At 36.2% G+C, this 19,934-nt stretch overlaps 1 protein-coding gene across 1 annotated transcript in view; it reads right to left on the bottom strand.

Annotated features, from left to right (window-relative positions):
* Positions 1–19,934, bottom strand: part of LOC306850193 (VPS10 domain-containing receptor SorCS3-like) — a gene marked incomplete at both ends in the record, with an annotated part of 51,930 nt that overhangs the window by 10,132 nt on the left and 21,864 nt on the right. Inside the window, 15 exons of the mRNA XM_079385689.1 lie at positions 595–728; positions 981–1,167; positions 2,196–2,367; positions 2,533–2,646; positions 4,523–4,656; positions 5,804–5,921; positions 6,191–6,298; positions 9,564–9,655; positions 10,612–10,688; positions 11,916–12,018; positions 13,067–13,213; positions 14,058–14,237; positions 14,322–14,411; positions 15,971–16,089; positions 18,508–18,572. Of these exons, the coding sequence (XP_079241815.1) occupies positions 595–728; positions 981–1,167; positions 2,196–2,367; positions 2,533–2,646; positions 4,523–4,656; positions 5,804–5,921; positions 6,191–6,298; positions 9,564–9,655; positions 10,612–10,688; positions 11,916–12,018; positions 13,067–13,213; positions 14,058–14,237; positions 14,322–14,411; positions 15,971–16,089; positions 18,508–18,572 (1,840 nt within the window). The remainder of the gene's footprint in view (positions 1–594; positions 729–980; positions 1,168–2,195; positions 2,368–2,532; positions 2,647–4,522; positions 4,657–5,803; positions 5,922–6,190; positions 6,299–9,563; positions 9,656–10,611; positions 10,689–11,915; positions 12,019–13,066; positions 13,214–14,057; positions 14,238–14,321; positions 14,412–15,970; positions 16,090–18,507; positions 18,573–19,934) is intronic.

The following is a 19,934-nucleotide window of genomic DNA, read 5'->3' as shown; positions in this document are numbered from 1 at the left end:
TTTTTTCCAGGATTCTTTGATGAACAAGTTAGAAATTACAACACTTATTTGAAATATTTTGTAGCATTTTTTAGAAAAGATTTCTCCTTACAGACTAAAGTATCAATTGCTTTGAAAAAAGAAAATAAAATCATAGTAACCCCAAACATTTCAACGGCCCAATAAAATCCTACCTTGTGACAAGCTATCTATAATTAAAATTCCTTCTGGGCTTTTTAACTTGGCCAAATTTCTAAGCTGTCAGCATTTTTTCCCAGCTATGCCTGGCATTCATCAAAAACCATTTTGACAGAGTTAGAATTAATTTATTCTTTTTCTTTTGGTAGCAGGTGTTCCTACTGCAAAGTGGAAAAACAGTGTCACAGTATCTTCCCCGCCAAAACATGGCATTGCTTTTTACTTATTTGACCCCAATCCAAATCCATCTTAATAAAAGGTTTACTAATCTGACCCTGGCAACCACAATATCTTTGGCAGAGCTCTTGTTTTGTTCGAGGTCAAAAGTAATACTGGAATAGCTGCCTAAACGATCTGGGCTTTTGGGCCACATGTGTGTATATAAATATATATATATTATATACTCAGCGTTTGAACCTCTGTGCTGTTATTGAACCACCAGTAGAAGGTAGTAGTCCTGGGCTGACTGGGCCACAGCACTGCTGTCAAATTGGCTTCTTTTCCTCTGATGACGACCACCGGTGCCGAAAGAAAGATACGCTCCACGGGACCTGACATGACACATCGGACGTGATATCTCATCAGACACAATATGAAGTCAATAACGATCACATTTAGCACCGAACACAACAGCAATTTCTTCTTCTACACATTCTTCATTGAGAGCTGGTTCTGAAATAGATGGTCTAGATGTGCAGTCAGTGGCATAGAGGTAATTTAGTCTGACAGGACACAGTGACAGCAGTGGCTTCTTATAGAGAATTCAAATTCTTAGAAATATATTCATGTGCTCATGTACATACTAGTGATGTGCAGATAGAGTGAGCTGCTGTCAGACCCATGAATGTTCTGAGCTCGTGCGGTGACCCTGAATATCCCAGCGACCCTGTACGTGTGTGTGATGCTGTCACCAAGGCGACTTATATTGGAGTATGACACCGAGATGCCATCTCCAAAGTCCACATGGAGACTTGTAGACAGTGAGTCACCCTACAGAAAAAAGGCAAAAAGACAGGTATATTCTATGGTTTTGCATGTAAAGGCTTTGTAACTGGTTCTCAAACTGTGGTCCACAGATGGCAGGCGGTCTGATTAAAAAAGAATAGATCTAAATACATAAAATTATAAAAAATAAATTTAACTGATTTACTGTTAACATCAGTTTTATAATAAATGAATACTCACACTTATTTGTCAGTGTACATTACTGTTAACATTACTGTTTTGTTTGGACAAAAGCGTCTGCTAAATGACAAAAGTAAAAGTAAGTAAAGTAAAAAATTTGGGGTCGGAAAGATTTTGTCTCTAGAAGTCTCTTATATCAGCTGCATTTATTTGATCAAAAATACAGTAAAAAGAGTAATATTGTGAAATATTATTACAGTTAATTTTTCTATTTTAATATATTTGAAAATGCAATATATTCCTGTTATGGCAAAGCTGAATTTTCAGCATCATTACTCCAGTCTTCAGTGTCACATGATCATTCTAATATGTTGATTTGGTGCTCAAGAAACATTTCTTATTATGATCAATGTTGAAAACAGTTGCGCTGCTTAATATTTTTGTAGATGCATTTTTTCCTGATTCTTTGATGAACAAAAAGTTCAAAAGAACAGCATTTATTTGAAATAGAAATCGTTTGTAACAAAATAAATGTCAATACTGTAACGTTTGATCAATTTAATGCTTTCATACTATTTTAATTGAAAAAAAAAATAAAAAATCTTGCTGGCCCCAAACTTTTGAAAGATGGTTTTTCAAGTTCTTTTCTAACCTAATTAGTGAGTCTAGCTAATCATTGCCTATACAATTATGGATTGGTGGCACAAGGCAAGATTGATTAAAAGAACATCGAATGAGACCCCCTTATGAGATTTAGGGTTTTGGTGGTTTGGAAATTTGTTTTTCTCTCATACTTGGTCTGCCATCTTAAAAAGTTTGAGAACCACTAATCTAAAGCACAACACTTTGTAATATGAATGAATTTGTGTGTGTCTCTGCACCTGCTGACTTACAGTTTGCAATGCTACTCTGAAGGTGATGTTGGTTCCCAGTACAGCAGTGAGCTGAGAGTTGATGGTGCTCAGCTGTAGGCCACTGGGTGCTATGGGTTTACACTGTTGCATTCTGGGACTCAGTGTATCCTTCAGACCCTCTCTACAGTTATTCAGCAGCACTTTCCTGTACCTGCACCAACATACACACAGACTTTAGAAAACCCTCTATTAGCAGCAGAAACACAAAAGTGACATGTCTTTAATACGCAAACACTCTTATGAAGGGTGTCACAAAGAGACAAATTTTGCATGTATGGATCAAAGTGTATTGTGTGTATCTGTGAGTGTGTGTTACCCTGTGCTGTTGCGGTAGCGCTGTCCATGGCTGCAGGTGTGTGCTGGTAAATTGATATCATACCAGAATGCAGGTGCACATTTTCCACTGGCCTGTCTCTCAAACCCATAATCACTGCAGGGGAAATCATAAAAACACATCAATTATTCAGTTTGGTTAAGCTCCTCTCTATGATGCAATAGCAGTCTATAGAGAAAAGTAGCTTGAATGCTGTATGGACTGCACTTTACATACACTGTAAAATAAAGGTTTTTCAATGATTTTCTCAAACATCTTGGGAACCACTTTTTATATTTTTACTGTATAGTTCCCATGCTTTCTGACAGATGTATTTCTATGATTTGTCCTTGACTTTTCAAGTCGTTGCTATAATGACTCATTGTTTTATAGAGATTGGATTTACAAGAGTAACTTCCAGCCTAAGAAATATTTAAAATATATATGTTTTTTAATTATCTGAAAATGAATCAAAAGTTTACTCCATTATCTGCTTTATTTGATTAATTTCTAAAGATTAGTGCAACTTGTTACACATCTATTGCCACATTATGTGCCACATTACCTGTTGATTACTTCAGAAGTTAACATCACCAAATTGCACTCAGAACAGTGTTATTTTAGTATCATTTATATAATATTTATTAATATTTAGCCTTTATTTTTATCATTTTATTTTTGTTTATTTTGTTATGTGCTTTTGTCATTATTATCATTTGGGTTTAAATTAGTGCTGTCAAACGATTAATCACATCCAAAATAAAAGTTTCTTTTTACATAATATATGAGTGTGTACTGTGTATATTTATTATGTATATATAAATACAAACACATGCATGCATATATTTTAGAAAAATACATTGTTTATATATTAAATATATTTATATATAATATAATAATATAAATATATAAATGTATATACACGTAAATATTTTCAATATATATACTGAATGTGTGTGTATTTATATATACATAATAAACAAACACATTACACATACATATATTATGTAAACAAAAACTCTTATTTTGGATGCGATTAATCGCGATTAATCGTTTGACAGCACTAGTTTAAATTCTTTAAAATGATTTGAGTTTTGTAATGTTAGTACTTCAACTCTAACATCAACTTTTATTTCAGTAACATTTTAAAGTTATCAAAAACAACTCTGACTTGGAATCAGGCTGTTTGAAGCTATTATAGTAAATGTAGTGTAGAATATGGGAAGTGTTTTACGATGAAAAACGAAGCCGTTTTCAACAGCAGAAGGTCTAGTCATACCTAGGCGGAGCCCTGTTAAGCAAACATTTTAGCAGCATGGTAGCCTTAAGTTGTGATCGGTTAGTGCATTTACAAGGTATAAACTGCTGCAGGGGATCAGGGCTAAACTCAGTAACACCAGCTCCTTTAGGCTAATCAGATCACTGCCACATTTATCATCCATTTAAATATTCATTACTTATTCATTTGGAGATAATTAATCATTTGACATTATGCTAATTTTGCGTGCCTCTCATTCATACGTGTAATTTGCCTAAGAGCAGACGACTCTAATGGAGCCTGTGTGTGGTACAAGAGAGATTTATGTCGTCGTTGTGATCAGCGCAGGAGTGTGTCTCCGTGTGCATCGGGGTGGGCTTGTAAAGACATCTCCATCAGTATAGCGATATGATTAAGACAGACTGATGTAAAACCAGGTTTTTACCTTGCCGCCTCAAGAGCAAGCTAAATTAATGTAGTGACTGCAACAGTATCATAAACTGCTCTGAAAAAAAAACCTGACAAATGAAGGGAAAAACCTTGTTTTTTTTTTTACATTCAAATGCCACTTAATTAATCTGTATAATTGGTTGGATCCCTGCAGCTTTTGTTTTCTGCATGCAACACCGAGTCCTTTGATCCGCAAGAGTCACTGTCACATTTCCTCCATTGGAAAAGCAGCTGCTCTGTGTTTCCGTGTGTGTGCACGTATGCGTATGTGTGCGTGTGACTCACCACTCAAAGTCATAGAGGGTGCAGATGCAGGGCTCTGCTGAAACAACTCGAGAATATTCCCGACCCAAAGTGCAGCGTGTGCCAGGCTTCCTCTTCATATACACCTGTCTCTCTCCCATCACACACACCTCACCCTAAAATGCACATGAATACTTAAATAACTTCAGTCAAAGTCACATGGAACAGTGTTAGTACAGTATTAGTATAGTGTTATATACAGTGCTATGCATAAGTTTAGACACCCATGCTAAAGTTCACTAAAAAGAGAAATAAAAAAAATCATCTTTTGGAAATTGAACTTAATGCCTTAATTAAAAAAATTTGGAAATATCCAACCTTTAAGGACACCAATTTTCTTTGTGAATGAATAATGTATCGTAAATAAATAAATGTTCTTCCTTAAAATACAGGGTGCATAAGTCTGGGCACCCCTATGTTAAATTCCCATTGAGGCAGGCAGATTTTTATTTTTAAAGGCCAGTTACTTCATGGATCCAGGATACTATGCATCCTGATAAAGTTCCCTTGGCTTTTGGAATTAAAATAGCCTTCACCATACCTAGAGATTGGCATGGTTTTATTTCAGTTAGCCCAATAGCTGGTTTGATTTGCATTGAGAGATGATCTTATGGAAAGTACTCCATGCCAATCTGTAAATGGCAGATTCTGCATTATGATTGGTCAGATCGCCTGTCAATCAAACTCCCAGCAAAGGGTCAATCACTATTCAAAACTAGCCAAAACACATTTTCTTATGTGGTTTTTCACTCCGTTGGCAGTCTCCTCTATCAAAATAACTTTTGTGTTAACCCGCAGAATAAAAACAACCACGGCAACACTGTAAAAGTAGCCCAATTCCATGAGAATGGTGACAAGAACTCATGTACATGATTCCTCCAAAAAAACTCTTGTTTTCTAGTTACTTCTGCTTATCTGAGGATAGATACAGTAGTTAGCACGAATTTCAGAAAACATATCGTGCTTCCCAGGAAACAGATTTGACATGCAATAGATGCTGACTCTGAAACCACAAGTCAAGGCTGACGGACAACATGTCACCAATATTATGTGCCGAGATCTGTTACAAAATCCATTACAACTCCATTAATTTCCATTCTGCTTGGGCATGTTACCCCAGAGGTGAAAATAATCTCCCGTGCCGCCCTAATTACTAGCGCATTCAGTGCCAAAAGAAACTCGTGTTGAATGTTGAGTGAGTGAATTAGTGCTTTGCTGTTGAGACCGAACAGTAAGGCGTGCTGATAAATGTGAGGTGACAACCTTGTTATGCAGGTGCCACGTCTGAAAGTCTCCGTCTGTGCATTTCCGCCCAAACAGGGAGCTGTAGTCAATCTTTATCAGCTGCCAGTCGGAGTGGTAACTAAAGTGCCCGAAGAATCTAGGAGGATAGAGATGCTTAAGCACAACAGGATCAGAGTACTTTTACATTCTTTACAATTGCTAATGGATTGCTATGGCAAATCCGAGAAGGACGTGTCAGTGCTATCAGTACAAGTAAGTGTGAGGATCATAGTCCAGGCATGCAGACATGCAAATGAAAAGATTGAATCTGATAATAATGATCCCAGTAAGTGAAGGTTCATTACTGACACCTCCTGGACCATTTGGATCAGTGTGGCTGAGAAGACAAGGTGAAATGATTCTTACGTAATGATGCGATTCTCAGTCTCTGGGGTCATCAAAACCCCATCGACAAATAGGGGTGTAGACGAAAAACTGAGTTTGTCCCACTGCCGGCCTTCATCCAGACTAATCCTAGACACACATACATTTCACAAATCATTTCACTGGCAAAGTACATTAGGTTCATATTCTGATTAATATCCTGTACAATGCACATTTGACAAAGACATAAAAATAGAAGATGCATTTGTTCAGTCATCCGAGAATATTTAGCGGATCCACAAAAACAAGTCATTGTGGAGTCACTGCATTAACATTTAATGTGGGCTACATCTGCATAATTACATTAAAATCAAATCTAATATATGCTCATTGAAAAATATCAAGACAAAATTATTCACCATACCCCACTTGTGTTTACATTACCCTCTAATCATTATTAGTCATGTAAAATGCATATTATGTCTCATTACACATTCAGTCTACCTTGCATTTCACTGTTCTTTTGTTGCATCTCTTTATTCTACTTTCTTTCTGTTCTTTGTATTATTTTTATTATTTTGCCTGAAGTAAGTGGCCCCTCAGTGTGTTTTTTTTTTGTTTGTTTGTTTGATTTAGATTTTGTTCTTTCTATGAATGTCTTGTATTGTAAAGCACCTGCTTGTGTGTATTTAGAGCCCACCTTGCCTTGTTCTGTGAGCACTGAATGTTTAACCTGAACTTACTGGTTAGTCATAATTGTGTTTTTGGGGATCTTCATTTATGTTAAGATCATTTCAGTATAATTTGGTTGTCTGCAGAATTCTGCACAAATTAGCACACATCAAGTACACAGATTCTGTCTGGATATTGGTATGCCCCTCGCCCCTCTCCCCTCCATCCTGGACATTTTCCTTACACGATGCTCCAGCAAAACCAACTGCATCCTGAGGGACTCCATCCCTCCCACAGTCTCTTCCAGCTCCTATCATCAGGAAGACGGTACCGGAGCATCAGAGCCCGCTCCGCCAGACTGCTCAACAGCTTTTTCCCCCAGGCTGTGAGAGTCCTGAACTCAAACTACCCCACCCCCCTCTGAAACCCCATGCAAACCCCTACCTCCTGAAACATGGACCACCCCCCACCCCAAACCTTACCACACCAAAGAAAAAACTGTATGGAACTTTTTTGTGCAATTCGAAGTGTGCTACACACAGGTGAGTGGGCCTGTACAAACCACCTGTAGTAACACACTCTCCTCTATGTGCACTAGACACTTTACACACACTGCTGCGTGTACACAATCCCACAAAAGACTCCGCAATATATGTATGTTTACATGCTCATGCACTACAAATCATCCTGCACTGTTCCCCAACCAGCTGCTTGACTCAAAATGTTTCTCTTTGCACATGTACAGTATTTATGTGAAGTATTCGTATAGTTTGTATTTTTTATCTTTTATTTTTTTAGTTTGTATAGGGTAAATATTTATATGTAGTATACTTATAGTTAAAATCTGTCAGTAGGTTAGTTGTGCATAGGTTTATAGTGTATAGGTGTATAGGTTTATAGTGTTGTTTATAGGTTTAAAGTGTTTTTTTTTACTTCATTGTTGTATGCCTGTATTTATGTAGCACCGTGGTCCTGCGAGGCACGACATTTCGTTCCACTGTATGTCCCCACATGTAGCAGAATGACAATAAAGCTCAACTTGAACTTTTAATAATACACAACATCTATCATTTTTTATTCTATACACTTTGTGTATAGAAGTTTGGGAATAGTATGATTTTTTTTTAATAACATGATAAATTAATACTTTTATTCACCAATAAATTGATCAACAGTGACAGTAAAGTGATTTTTCATGTTACAAAAATATTGAATTTTCTATTAATCGTGTTCACAAAAAAAATGTTCACAAAAATGTAATGCATCACAACTATTTTCACCATTGATAATAAAAAATGTTTCTGGGCACCAAATCAGCATATTAGAATTATTTCTAAAGGATAATGTGTGATTTCTGAAGGATCAACATTACAATTTTAAATACATTAAAACCGAAAACTGTTATATTTCAAAATATTAGTTTTTTTTTCTCTATTTTGATCAAATAAATGCAGCCTTGGTGAGCGTATGAGACTTCTTTCAAAAACATGAAAAATCTTGGTATTGTATATCTTCACAATGCTTTTAAAAGCTTACTGTTCTCTGTATTATTGTTTCTAACAGACATAAGTCTCTTCAGGGAATCTTTTCATGCAGAAAGGAAAGAATTTCTGGTTTGGTGTTTCTGTTGTTGTAGATATGGGTCAAAGTCACCCAAGTTGACGGCTGAGCTCCCGCTCACACATCTGACTCCTGTTCTAACAGCAACCCACAGGAGGATACAAATTATCTTCCGCAGCCTAATTGATCTTGACAACATTTCATAGCTTAGCACATCAAAGCTGCGTATGTGACGTGGCAGGAACAACATGTGAACGGAAGCCCACCGAATCCCGCCTCTGCTTCAAACCTTAACCCCCCCCCAACATAAGCATAAAAGCCCTGGCAAACACAGCCAGCTGCACTACAAAGCCATGACAGGCACTTTCGCTGAAAGGATTCCAAATGTTTGATATGATAAGACCTTTTGCCTGCTGTTTATATCTGCCAGTCCTCAAATCAAAGCTGACGTTTAAGCATGAGGGCAACTTCAAAAACTTAGGCTGAATAAAAATATCCAAAAAGTTCGAGATAAACTGCAGTGAACTCAAACATGCATAATCTCTTCTGTTATGTTTTACATATATATATAATGTGTCAAGTCACCTTTATTTTTAGAGCACTTTATACAACACAGATTGTTTCAAAGCAACTTCACAGTATTAAAAAAGCAAAAGTAATCGAATCAATGATGCAAACTTTAAAAAATAGCTGTGTAAAAGTTAAATTCAGTGATAGGCAGCTCTACTCAAGTGTAGTGTAGTTATTCAACTCCAGTCAGTAAATGGTGATTCAGTTCAATTCAGTAAGTGTCGATGTTGCAAAATATGAAGCTATAAAGCAGCTCTACAGAAGATAATAGTGGCATTATTTACTCAGTTCAGTTCATGTTTTGTTCTTATCGGTGTTAGTTCTATCAAATCTACAGTATACTATGTTTGTATATTAAGTGTCTTTTAAACTACTACTAAGCAAGCAAAAGGCAACAGTGGCAAGGTGACAGAAATGAAGAAACAAATCTTGTGAGAAACCAGGCTCAGTCAGAGGACTAGTACTCTTCTGGCCTAAATGGATGAACACAGTGTAAAATTGATTCTAAACTGCATCACAAATCAGATTTGTGGATTGAAGTTATTCAATAAAATCTGTAAGGCAGTGCATTTATGAATATGCGTTTTTAAGGGAAAAAAGCATTTTGTCTTACCATAAATGGCGTGTTGGTACAGCAGATTGTGTAACAGCTAATAAAGCCCCTCCATGGTCCAAAAACCAGACACTGTGCTCCTCCTCAAAAATCTAAAAAGTGTTTACAGAGTCAAAAACCTACAAGATACTTTAGCATCCTGTCTCTGTGTTTCTCATGTTTCTTTTAGTTTCAGTTCTTTTGAGTGGTCATCAGGAACAGGGTGCTTGTAATCTTAAAGGATTAGTTCACTTCCAAAATAAACATGTCCTGATAATTTAGTCAGCCCCATGTCATCCAAGATGTTCATGTCTTTCTTTCTTTCTGTCAAAAAGAAATTCAGGTTTTTGAGGAAAACATTCTAGGATTTTTCTCAATATAGTGGACTTCAATGGGGATAAATGGGCTGAAGGTCCAAATTGCAGTTGCAGTGCAGCTTTAAAGGGCTCTACATGATACACATCACATTGGAAAGGTCACGCATGGTTAGTTCTTCTTTTGTGTACTCCAGTTAAAAACGGTAGGGTAGGGCGCAAAAATCCATCTCATTTTCTCCTCCAACTTCAAAATTGTCAGACATCATTGTTTTAGATTTTTTGTAAAGGGCATTTGACATTTCGCTTTGTAAACATTGGGTCGGTACGCCTGCTTATATCACACATGACCTTTCTAATGTGACTACTTAATGTGTGACGTCAAACTAGTGTAAGATGAGCATTTGTCATTAAAAAGTGTATACATTTTTATTTTTAGAAAATGGCCGATCAATTTCGCTACAAAAGATTCTTATTCCTTGCTGGGATTATGTAGATTCCTTTTAAATTGCATTGAAACTGCAATTTGGACCTTCAGCCTATTGATCCCCATTGAAGTCGATTATATGGAGAGAAATCCTGGTTTTCCTCAAAAATCTTAATTTCTTTTCATCTGAAGAAAGAAAGAATTGAACATCTTGGATGACATGGGGGTGAATAAATTATCTGTAAATTTCTATGCTGAAACTGAACGAATGCTTTAAGACTACACTACAGTCCATGCTTAACAAGATGTGAGCAGGTGAGTGGTTTACCTGTCTCCATGTGTTGCCCGCATCAGAGGAGATGAACATTCCTGTATTAGAGAAGGAAAGCTCTGGCCCAATGTTTCCTGAGAGAGAAAACACTACTGTAACTCTCACAGACAGATTATTATTCCACATGCATATGCTGGAGATATATTGGTGGATAAGGTTTTATTCTATCACAGTTTATTACAATAGAATAAAACAGAAAATAGTCCTTGCTGGTAAAAAAAAAACACAATGAAAAAGAGGTATGTGCTGTTAAGTATATGCACTACAAAGGCAAACTATTGGATTTCAATCACACATTTAATCAGTAATTCATTGTAAAAAAAAACAAAAAACATTGAATTGTTTCCATCAGTAGCGGTTTAAATAATTAGCTTTTATACTGTCACTTTTTCAAAGCAAACTGTGTCTTTAAAAAATATAAATTTTACTGCATATCTGAAATAAACTTTTTTTTCCAAAAAAAGAACATAATAGCTCTTGAGTCCTTTAATACAAAATTATAAAACAATCGCTAGTAATCTCAGATTTCGGACCAGTCTTTAGACAGCATATAAAATATTTATGAATATGAAAAAAAATATTATTTCATTAATATTTTAATTGAAGAAAAAAAAAAACTAATATGAAAATCCCTGGTCTACGTGGCCCGATTTAACTACTTTAGGTTAACACAACTGAGTAGTTATATTTTGCCATGGCACAGCAATACAATTTTAAATCTATAATCTTTGATTTCCTGATAAATTCCTGGTGCACATTGTCTGGTGTGTACGAGTGCCCTCAAAGACCACAATCATCATGATGTCTGATGAAGAACGTTTGCTAAAGCTGCTTGTCAGCGACAAAAAAACACATATTTTTCAAATCCCATATTTATACACTCTGAGCATGGGAAAGTGATTGCGGAACAGCTGTCGGACATGACAGGCAATTATGAATGTGGAAGACACCGGTCATATTTTCTGCGTGCTCTGCATGGCTAACTTTATGAGTGTGCATCTATCTAGTCTCATGCAGGAAGCTATTTGGGCTTGAGTTTTGAAGATAACTTTATAATGAGTCTGACAAGCAAAAGAACAGAGTGAAATGAGTTTTTGTTCCAATCATGCCAAACTCTGCAGCTGAAAAACACAAAGATGTAACAAATCGAAAGCCGTGATTTGGCCACTCAAACTCCATCTGCATTTAAAATCATGCACATTTATATCCATTCTTCACTCTAATTGATCAGAAACTCCTTGGGGACTCAAGACGGCACAAGCATAAAAAACAATAAAGAAGTGGCACAGCTACACACACACCTGTGGCCACTATAATCCCTGGAGCGGAGTGTTTGGTGGAGATGGTGTCAGGCGTGTAGGGGTTTTCAGACATCTGCAGGTGAAGGTGCAGGGAGCACAACGGCTGAAAATTAGAACATTACACAGTATTAAATTATATTTCAATACATTTACATCTATCTACATAATCTCCTCTGCATCAACTGACTGTAGCATCAGCTTTCAAAAGCTGTGCAATTAAATCCGCTTTGGATCTCCTCGGCTTTGTCCATATTTTTAGTATCCCTTCAATTAGTGTGACCCAAAAATCAAATCTTTAATTTCAGAACTTCAGAAAATCATAATGTAATTATGGCAAGTAGAATTCAGTGTCGAAAATCAGTACAGTTAAATGCAATCAACCACCTAGTGATTCAAAACTAATTGCATATGCAAGTAAGCAGCAAACTTTTGTTCTGTGTGTACCAGCGTCCGGATTCTTGTACCAGCGGTTGTTTAAAGTTGGTAATAAGTCCCAAAATATCCAAAGCACAAGGACTGTAACAAACAAAAAAACTTGTTTCATCTTGTCTTTCTAAAGAATGACAGCACGTGTGCAAACACTGAACCCACTGTCTTTTGGTGCAGCAGAAAAAAAGCAATTAAGACTTTCTGAGATCTGCTGATAAATGGACTCCAGTTGTTCAATGTATGTCTTAATTGAAATCACCAATCTTCCAGAACAGTGTAAAACATCAGTGAAAGTCATTACAAAGATACCAAGAAGGTACTGTGTCTTAATCAAACCATCAGAAAGCACTGAATTCAGAGCTATTGTGTGGTAGCTGGCGGTTCACCCTCATTTCACTGTGAGACTAAAGGAGTTCCTCTCTGCAGGGCTCCACTGTAAAAATGCATCAAACGAAAAGCATGTCAACACTGTAATGTCTTGTTTTCGTCTGACCATGGGTTAAGTAGGAGTGTAATGTAATGAATATAGTGGGTGTGATTTGTGCTTGTTGTCAAGAAAAGTGTGCATGGCTGTGTTTGAAGTGGGTGTGTCACTGTAATAGGATCAACATTATTAATAGCCGTTTTATGTTAAAAAGTATTTCACCTACTTTGATGTTGGCAATTTTCTCATGATTAGTAGGAAATATATATCTGGTTGAGTTAATTCCAGTGGCTCTCACCAGGTTGCAGTTGATGTCATGTCCTGTGGTGTCTTTTGTTGGAGGCTGTAGTAAGCTCCATGTCTGGCCTTTGTTGTAGGTGATATACGTTCTCATCTGTGCGTCTTCTTTCTTATTGGCTATGATCAGTCCACTGACACCCGCCACCTTTACAAGACAAAAGTGATCTGAAATCAAATACTTGGATTTCCTTGTTTTTGTGTGTTCATAATATATTAATAATAAACTTGTATTATTATTTATCATTTTATTATGAATTATTTACTAATGTATCATTATTATTACTATTAAACATTATAATTGATTTTTAATTACATATATTAGTTATATTTGTGTTCTGCTAAATTATTATTTTATAACAATTATGTAAATATAATAATAATAAAGTACATTATTCTTATCAAGGTTATTATTATTATTGTTATTCTATTTTATTATTTGTTACTATTGTTATTATTATGAATAAAATGTACTTATTTTATTTATTATATAATTGATTATTATTAATTTGTATGTTCTATATAATAATAATACTATTCTTAGTATGATTATTACTATCAGTAAGATCATTATTATAAAAATATTATCAGTACTTTTATCTTTTCTTTTTTTTTACAATTACAGATATTTGTGTTCTTTGAAGCGATGGAAAAGAAAACGAAAGGATATCAGGTTCTACATTACAGCAGATAAGCCTCATTTCTTTTTGCATTTTTGCTTACACTTCATTTTCTGGATGTTTTCAGCTGTTCTCATTATCAGATTTTCTTCTTCTCTTTGTATTCTTAGTGTTTAATGGCATAACTTCAAACACTGCTGTTTTGTGCTGCATTGCACTGTTCCCTGTTCTACTTTCAAAAATTCCTGGAGAAAGCATGCTAATTACCGAAGTTTTCCTAATTGCACACATGTATTTGTGAACATTTAAGATGGTCGACTTCTTAAACTTAATTGGCCAGCACCATCAGGCCATACAATTACATTCGCAGACCTTGTAGACATCCACAATGAGGTTTCCTGCAAGACCGCGGGAGGTACGGAGGTTTGGGAGCGAGCGAGTGAAGTAGACCCCAGGGGTGTCAGAGATGTACAGACTGTAGGTGTCATTTTCGTTCCACTCCTGCACTGCTGCCAGCACTTGCCCCTCATCTGTACTGACAATGTGCATGTCCTGCACGGAGAACAGCTGTTAGAGCCACATGCATTTCATCTGACAACTTATTTGTGACAGCTGGTGCTGTGTCATGTATCTTACTTTGGGTAGACAGTATTTAGGGAGCTGTATGGTCCTGAAGGGCCCTCGCTGGTAGGACACAAAGTATGTAGTTCTTCCTGCTGAGGTTAACTGATACACATACACAAGTCAGAGAAAGCAGAGTTACAAGAATTTACAACAGATCAGCACTTCACACCAATCAGAACTCATGTTTGCTTGTCTATTATAGAGGCTTTCCTTGCTCATGATCCGCTGTTTCAGCATCTCAGAGTGGCTGGGATAACAGTAAATGCAGTGAACTCCATCTCTGCATTGCTGTGAGAATCTGGGAACATACTGTATGCCATTCACATCATTTTTGTGAACAGATTACTATCACTAGATTAGTAATGAAAATTCACCAAAAACCACAGTTTTCTGCCAAAATAAAAGCTAGAGCTGTAATTTTACATTGTAGTGCAAAGTAATATATATAATGTTTTAATTTAGAATAGAATTGCAATAGAAATATAATTATATTAATATTAATAATAATATAAGAAGAAATTGAATAATAAAAGAAAATAATGCATTTAAAATGTATTTGGCCTGAGGAATCTCAACTTTTGAACTTTTTCTCATCAACTAAGTTTCAGTTGATAAGAAAACCCCCCAAAAATAATGATCAAAGTTTTGTTGCAGTTTTTTCCCTGGGGTATCGTTATAATTTTAATAAATATCAATATTTCAAGCAATTGTGTTGAAGTTTCCAGTATTGTAACAACATCCCTTCCATTTTTTTTATTTTTTAATTTTATATTTATTTTTATTATTATTTATTTAATTTTTATGATCCTTGTGGGGTTCAATTTACATGCACACTTATAATCCAGCTATAGTATTGTCAGGGGGAAAGGGGAATTTTGTATAAGTACACAATGCTTAATCAAATATTTGAAGGATTAAATCCATATCGACCAATTGCAATCTGATTAACATGTACACGTTGAATCAAGCCAAGATGCAATCACATTATCTAGTTTCTCTCAGTCCGACTTCACAAAAATCCCAAAACTTTGAAAGCGCAATGTAAATGTATTGAACGTTGGCAAGACCTGACCCACACACACGCACATGTTGTACACACTCTTATCAAGTAGATTGTAGCTATTAGGCTGTAAACATAGTGCATTAAAGCTCTAATGCTTCGATTGATCCAGTGTCAATAGAGCTTGGATGTCCAAAGAATGAGGCAGTGTGTGTGTGTGTGTGTGTCCACTTTTACAGGGTGAGGATGGTGCTACACTGTGTTTTTCCTGCGAGAGGTGTGGGGAGTCAGACAGTCTCTTGTTCCTGCGCTTTTTGAATCAATAACCTCATTATTCTCTGTCAACTCAAATCCAACAGCTTCAAGCTACAAAAGTCAAAAGAAAGTCGCTTGTATTGACAGAGGAGGGTCCAGGTTTGGGATTCTCACTCAAAACCGTGTCCTGTCCTCCCCTGGCCTGCTGTTAAAGATGGAGAGGCTGGTTTGAATGGTTATCACTCACTTACACGCCACTGACAGAGATAAAAGGAGGGCTATAAAAAGAGTCAGACTGAGATTATCGTGACACACACACACACACACACACACATTTTTGGTATCTCCCACATCAATCTAAATCACAAACGCTTATGCACTTTATGAAACGCACACACATCTGTACCTGTAAGAAGATGTATTGGTCCTGCACCACAAGTGAGTTGGTGTCAATTCGGCCACTGAATGGATACTGCCTACCCTCCTCTGAACACTTTTGTGCTCGGCAGGTAATATACTGCATTTCTGTGAGACACACACACAGATTTATCAACACAGGATACGCTTGTGCACAAGAACGCCTTGATCTACACCAAACAAAAAACAGATGATCAATATCTTTCTCACTCTCGCTAGCACACACACACCCACACAACAAACACAATCTAGAACTTACACACAAACTTCCCACACATCTCTCTGTCTAGCCAAATTAATCAGTGCTCTCCATTATCAGTCTCTCTACTAGCTATCCATCCTCACTAAGAAGGGAGAGAAAGAGGGGGTGGGAGTAAAAGTACAGAGAAAGACAGAAGGGAGAAAACAAAGACAGAAAGAAAATAAGAGCCCAACAAAGAAACAACAGATTAGGAATAACCTTTTTATTTGTTTCAGGTATCTCTGAACAAAATAAAGAGTAGGAGATATAATGTCTTTCATTTTAGATATATTTTTATATGTTTTCAGATAAACTTTAAGGAAGGGGTTCTTTTTACATGGCATTAATGGATACTGGGTTTAGAAGTTTCTTACGGATCTTTACAATGTTCATAAAGAACTTCAAAATCCATTTCAAATCTCTACTTGAACATCAATATTCTATTATCAACAAACACCATCACTGACAACTTGAGGACTTAGGACATAAAAGAAAAAATTATTTCAGTTTTTTGTGTGCCAAATATATAGTCACTAGTCTATGGTAATTTTATTATCTATGTAGAGGTTTGAAGAGGAAGAAGTTAAAGAATAACTTTTAAGAATAATTCACTTTGAATAAGTACGAAGTATAATGACTTTGGTTAAATGTTTTGTCTGTTTCTCGTAGGAAGCTATTGCACAATTATCTGGGCTACTTTTAAGGTGCCTTTGGTTATTTTTGAGCTTGATAGCACCTGTTTATTCTCTACTTGTATTGGTTAGAAAAGAATGTGTGATTATTGTTAGACATTTCTCAGTTAGATTTTTTTGAACTATTTATGTGAGACTGATATAACAATGCAACTCAATGCATCTCAAATGTAAAGTTTAATTTAAACCAACAAAGTCCCTGTTTATTGTGCTGAATTTCTCATCACATTCTTAACACCAACTTAGCCTACAATTAGCCTACGTCCAGTAGCCTACTATAAATTAGAAGACCCCTTGGTTTGTAATAACACTAAAAAAGAGCCTCTAAAGAATGCATGTTCTACATGGAAGGAGAATTGAAATGAATGGAAATTCTTAGAATTTTTTTCAACTGTAATTTTAAACTACAAAAACAAAGTTTGACTTAACCTTAAAGTTTAAAGCGTTATCATATTCAGTAAATTGGAGTGGAAGAACACTTCAATTCCCAGAATGCATTACCTGTGTGCAGGGTAGTTTCTAGCCCTTCATCAGTACTGGATCACAGGGCCACCACCATTATTGAAAAACAATTTATTTTTTCTACAATTACTTGTAGGTAAATATCCAGCGTTCTTTTTGTTTTCTGTCTTTTGAAATATCTATTAGTGTTTCAGTGTGAGAAAGCACTGCAGTATCTGAATGAAATGTCTGAATGAATCAAACTGAATCACAAACCGTTTCTGGCATTTTTGCAAACCCATTTGACTAATTGGATCAAAGGAGTGATTCATTGGCAAATCTGGCATCACTAGCTCTGATTCGAAACCGCTAAAAGAAAACACACATGACATGAGGATTTATCAATAATATTTTACAGGGGCACAGTGGTATTTTACTGTAAAAAGGGTCTAGCAACACCCCTGCCTGTGTGAATGCCTTTGAAGTGCAATTCACTAAATTCCTTTTCCTGTCATTCCAATTCAGCTTCCTTCAGGGTGTGGCCAATTTGCAGCTCATGAAAAGGAGCCAATTCTTCAATTCAGAATTTTGCCCAACTCTGATTCCACATGCCTGCTCTACTGTGAAGGCATGGACCGATAAGATAGCCTATTAAATAGAATGAACTGAAAGAACTGGTTCAAATCCTTCTTTTAGAAGAGGTTTGATTATTACCGCCTGAAAACTAAAGCAGCTTTTGCCACCTTCTCCATTTCTCCGTGCTTCAAATTGAGTTTGGTGTAACCACTGCATCACCCATAACACATTTAAATGTATTGCTGTTGTTAGACTGTCCGTAGCTTAGGGCCTGTTGTGTTGTGTCAGGCTCATATCAATAGAGTTTAATGCACAACACTGTCCCACAAGGATAAAACACAAGCGCAACAGTCTGCCAGAATGAAGCCAGAACCATTTACTATTGAATTTACTGCTGTCCACAATTCATCTGTTCATTTTTCACTGCGACACAGAAAAAAAAAGCATAGGAGGCTGGGGAGAAAGTAAGAAAGACAGGGCAAGAGGGCTAGGAGGGGAGGAAGAGAGAAACTGAAAAAAGCAGAAGAAAGAAAGACACGATTTGAGGGGCAAAAGAAGGAAAAGAAAGCGACTAACGTCCACTGTCAGTTCGAGCCTCGATGTGCACCAGGTCTGCCTCTTTATCCAGACCACTCAGCGCCCTGAAAATGAAAAAAAAGAAAAAGACAGAAAACAAAAAAGAACAGAAGAGAGGAAAACAATCAGGAAGGGCTCCAGTGGAGAGGAGATGAAGAAGGAAGGAAAGAGAAAGAGGTGCCAGCAGGGGACGGACAGATGAGTACGGTAATAGCATGAGAGTGATGGAGTGATGGAAGAGGAGAGGGAAAGGATGGAGGGGTAGTGATGGACAGCATAATTCCACTGCTCCAGTAGGAGACAGTCTGTCTCCAGTGAATCCTTATTGTTGCTCTGATAGCAATTAATCAAACACACACACACACACACAGCTCGCTCCCACAAACCATTCTCCATCGCATACACACTTTCATTTCTTACCTATTTTCACCTGTGACGCACATACACACTTGCCATCATATCCTCTTTCTGAGGTTTTTAATCATCTTAACGTCTTGTCTTTTGTTATCCATATTTTCTTCTGAGACAGTTTGAACACAATCACAAACTGATATCTTACAATCCAAAATTAAACTTTACAGGTTTGATATTAAATCCCATTTATGGTCCCACTCTCAGATTAATATTAATCTCAATCTGAATTCTCTCTCAACTCTCTTATAGCATGTCTGATATTAAACCCCTTCTTCTAAACTTCTCTATCAGTTCAAGTGTGACATTAAAACCCCTTAAAAGGTTGTTTTCTTGAGATCACAATGTAATTTTCTTGTCATCACAACATAAACGTTTTCATGTGATCTTGATTTGAAAACGGCATGCTGCTCAGCATTTCTATGGTCAGCTGCAAACTGCAGAAGTCCCTCGAGTTGGCAGGCAATGAAATTAAAGATAAAGTTGTAGCCTCAATCTCAAGTGTCAGACTGATTTGGAAGTGGTCCATTACTGACAGACATTGAGATACATGAGCTGGAAAGAGTTCCTGATGAAAGTAAAACCAATTTGCTCATCTGCGATGCAGCATTACTGTACATGTACACTACCATTTAAACATTTGAGATTTTTTTTTGAGAAATTCTAACTTTTATTTTAATGCAAGGATGCATTAAATTGATCAAAAGTGACAGTTAAGATATTTATACAATTAGAAAAAAATATTTTTCTATATAATATATAAAGTTTTTTTTTTCAAATGTTTCTTGAGCACCAAATCAGCATATAAGAATGATTTCTGAAGAAAAACTGGAGTAATGATGCTGGAAATTCAGTTTTGCATCACAGGAATAAATCAAATTTTAAAATACATTAAAATAGAAAACAATTATTTTCAAATTGTAATAACATTTTACAGTATTACTAATTTTACTGTATTTGTAATATTTGAACAGCAGTGTGTGATGCAATTTGTTACCTCCAAAATAAAGCAAGAT

This window comes from Barbus barbus (genome assembly GCF_936440315.1).
Source record: "Barbus barbus genome assembly, chromosome: 30".
Classification (NCBI taxonomy): Eukaryota; Metazoa; Chordata; class Actinopteri; order Cypriniformes; family Cyprinidae; genus Barbus; species Barbus barbus.
Note: the sequence above shows the minus strand (reverse complement) of the source record. Positions and strands in the feature narration are given on the sequence as shown.